This window comes from Odontomachus brunneus, unplaced genomic scaffold (assembly GCF_010583005.1).
Source record: "Odontomachus brunneus isolate Ranch 3 - 2012 unplaced genomic scaffold, Obru_v1 Obru_scaffold_381, whole genome shotgun sequence".
Taxonomy (NCBI): domain Eukaryota; kingdom Metazoa; phylum Arthropoda; class Insecta; order Hymenoptera; family Formicidae; genus Odontomachus; species Odontomachus brunneus.
Genome location: NW_022639831.1, coordinates 67,019 through 70,089, shown reverse-complemented (window position 1 = coordinate 70,089; position 3,071 = coordinate 67,019). Strand labels below are relative to the sequence as shown.

Genomic DNA, 3,071 nt, shown 5'->3' with positions numbered 1-3,071 from the left:
TTTCTTTGTTTGCAAAGTATAGATTCATTAGGAAACTCTCCCGCACTTTTTCAAATATTTATTAACATATATTATATAAATTATTCGTCTATGCAAGCGCATTTCATATTAAATTTTTTCGATAATATTTATTTTTTTCGATAAAAATTTAGTTAGAGTAAAATAATTAAAGATTACTCATTTATCTTCCTTTTTCGCTATAACAATCTATATATATTTCATGAAATGGCACGAATAATGTATTATAAACGATTAATAAAATTCTCATTGAGACAATAGAATTTGAGAAGAGTGCGGAAGTTTTCTAATGAATCTATACTTTGCAAAGAAGTTATAGAAGGACATATCTCTTATATGCATAAGTCGTACACATAAATGCATTCAGCTAGCACAATACGAATCATACGTGTCTATAGAACACATTTTTCGTGTGTTATACCTACACGTTTCTTGCAAATCTACACACTTTCTTGTGTGTTACATATTTACGCACCTACAAGCGTGTCAAAAACGACTACACGGTTTACACACGTAAAATGTGTTAATGTAACACATTTGTTTTTACAGTGCATGCGAGGAAACAAAGGAAGATTCAAAAAATCCGGCGCAACCCGTGAGGTGCCTCTCGCCCGTGAAGTAGCCAGCCTTAGACGAAAACGATTCCGGACTACAGATTTGATTCGAGATGCACCAGTCGTTAGAACTCGTTGCTGAGCTGACAAAATGACGATGATTTTACCGGTCGGCGATGGTAGTATTTAAAGGCTTGCTGGCTGGCGATTTTGCGTTTGCCTATTGGTTTACAATCGCAGGATTGTCCGCAATCGATCGCGATATTTCCTTACTAGGCAAGCGATCACGGTGATACTCGCGCGTGCTGCTCGCCGATTCGCGGAAGCATGTTTTGATTGTGATTGGCATAACAATCGCGGCTCGTCAGCCAGCTGTTAATAAAAAAAAAATATTTTGGCTATAACGAGATCGTTGCGAAAATAACGACGGCTCCGAGGGATTGAGGATTCGAACTTTCTCGAAAATATTGCTCGCACCGTCGTGCTTCCCGTTCAGATTCCTAACATCCCACCCGCCTTGAAGCGTTCGCTTCAAATTTAAACGCGTAAACATACGTGATACGGAGCATATGCTAACTGCATACACGCAAAATGAGGTCTCTAGGTCTCCGCATAACAGAGATTTAGCGCGGACGCTAGATCGAGCGCCTAAATCTATTGGCGAGTTGGCGCGAATATCGCATCAGAGTCGACCGGTAACACGCATATTTTTCAGATGGGCCGCGTATACTCGAACCTCCCCCCCCCCATTTTCACGGCAACAACGCGAACCAGTCCATCTTGCCCGGGATGGCATTGTGTGACTCTTCCCATTCCCATTTGCAAGAGAGTAAATTGGGATTCCGCAAAAAAACTAGCTGTTCTATCCAGATTGACGGTTGCGTCTTGCGCCATTTGATTCCTTGCTGCAGCGTATTACCGTAATCGCTATACCAGAGTTTTCAGAATCGCTCTGTGATTTGGCGAAGTAGTTGCCACCGCGAGAGACGATTCTTCTTTAGATAGAGAGTCGAAGGCTCAGGGGCGGCGGTAATCGCAGAGCCGACCAGAAAGTGTCCGGGTTTGAGGCTCTCATAGTCGTCGAGACTGTCCGATAATGGAGCGATCGGGCAGGAATTTAAACGCTTCGACTTTGCACAAGACCGTTGTCATCTCCTCATATATAAGATTGTGACTACCGAGGACACGTCGCAAACTTCACACTCTTCACCCCGGCCTTCTATATCCCCCCAAAATGGGGCGCGGACGGGGGCATGAAGTGCCATGAATCTCCGTCGAAGGTTGTTCGGCCCTGAAAATTCGGGTTGTGCAGCGCTGCCCGATATGCGACGGCTAACTCGCGATTTGCACCGACAAAGGTCGTTCCGTTATCGGAATAGATAGCTTGCGGCGATCCGCGACTCGAGTAGAAGCGCATATATGCGTTCAGAAAAGACGCCGTAGAGTAATTACCCACCAATTTCAAATGAATTGCACGTGTGTCCAGGCAAACGAACAACGCGATGTAAGCCTTGCGCGACGAAAACCCTCGACCGGCCGAGGTCCGCACAGCCACCGCTCCAACATAATCTAATCCGCAATGCTGGAAGCTCCGAGAAGGTGCGGATACGCGCGCCACAGGGAGATCGTCCATTAGCTGCGTCGGAACGGCGGCGCGCTCTCGAGGGCAGAGGAGGCATCGGTGGATCGTGGCTTTCATGAGAGATCAAGCACGCAAAATCCAATAGTCGCGATGCAACGTACCTAAAGTCAGTTGGAGACTCCCATACAGCGCTCGCAAATGAATGTGCCTTATAAGGAGATCAACGATTGGGTGCGCTGCAAGCAAGAGGGTGTGCCGCGCCGCGAGAGGACTCGATACTCTATTAAGCCGATCGTCGACGCGCATCAATCCCTCTTTGTCAAGGAAAGGCCCGAGCATGAGGAACGGATGCCTCGAGGGCAGGGCTCGCTGCCCTGTGAGCATCTTCAACGCATCCGAAAACACCTCTGCCTGCACTCGCCCGACTTAGAATGTTTTTGCGATGTTGCAGTAGTGAGCGAAGAGAGCAGCACCCCGCGACTCCGATGACTGAGCGTCCGAGTCGCGCTTCCGACACAAGGAAACAAATTTGAATACGTATGCTGTCACGCGAATGAATTTGGGCCAAGAGGAGTACTTGTAGCCCAGCTGGTCCGTTCTTGCGAAACGTGTAATGTCGTCACCTTTTTCTCTAATAGAGAAAAGTCTTTCGGAAGAATGATGTAAGATTTTCGGCCAGTGGTCGCTTGCGGAATAAAGCCATGGCGAACCGCGCCACCACAATGAATGAGATCGCAGCTCGCTCCCAGTCACTCCGCGTGACGCGCAATCCACCGGGTTGTGCTCGGTCGCGATGTGCCTCTACTCGACATCGGGCTCTCGTCCCTAAATATCAGCTACCCGATTCGCAACGAATGTTTTCCAGCGAGATGGATGCTGGTTTAGCCACGCGAGCACGTGGAGTCCGTCCAACATAT

At 47.6% G+C, this 3,071-nt stretch overlaps 1 protein-coding gene across 1 annotated transcript in view; it reads left to right on the top strand.

Moving 5' to 3' along the window:
* LOC116853616 overlaps positions 1-2,643 on the top strand; it is a 4,333-nt gene extending 1,690 nt beyond the window's left edge. The window contains exon 4 of the mRNA XM_032834748.1: positions 2,344-2,643. Within this exon, the coding sequence (XP_032690639.1) occupies positions 2,344-2,643 (300 nt within the window). The remainder of the gene's footprint in view (positions 1-2,343) is intronic.
* Positions 2,644-3,071: the final 428 nt, after the last annotated feature.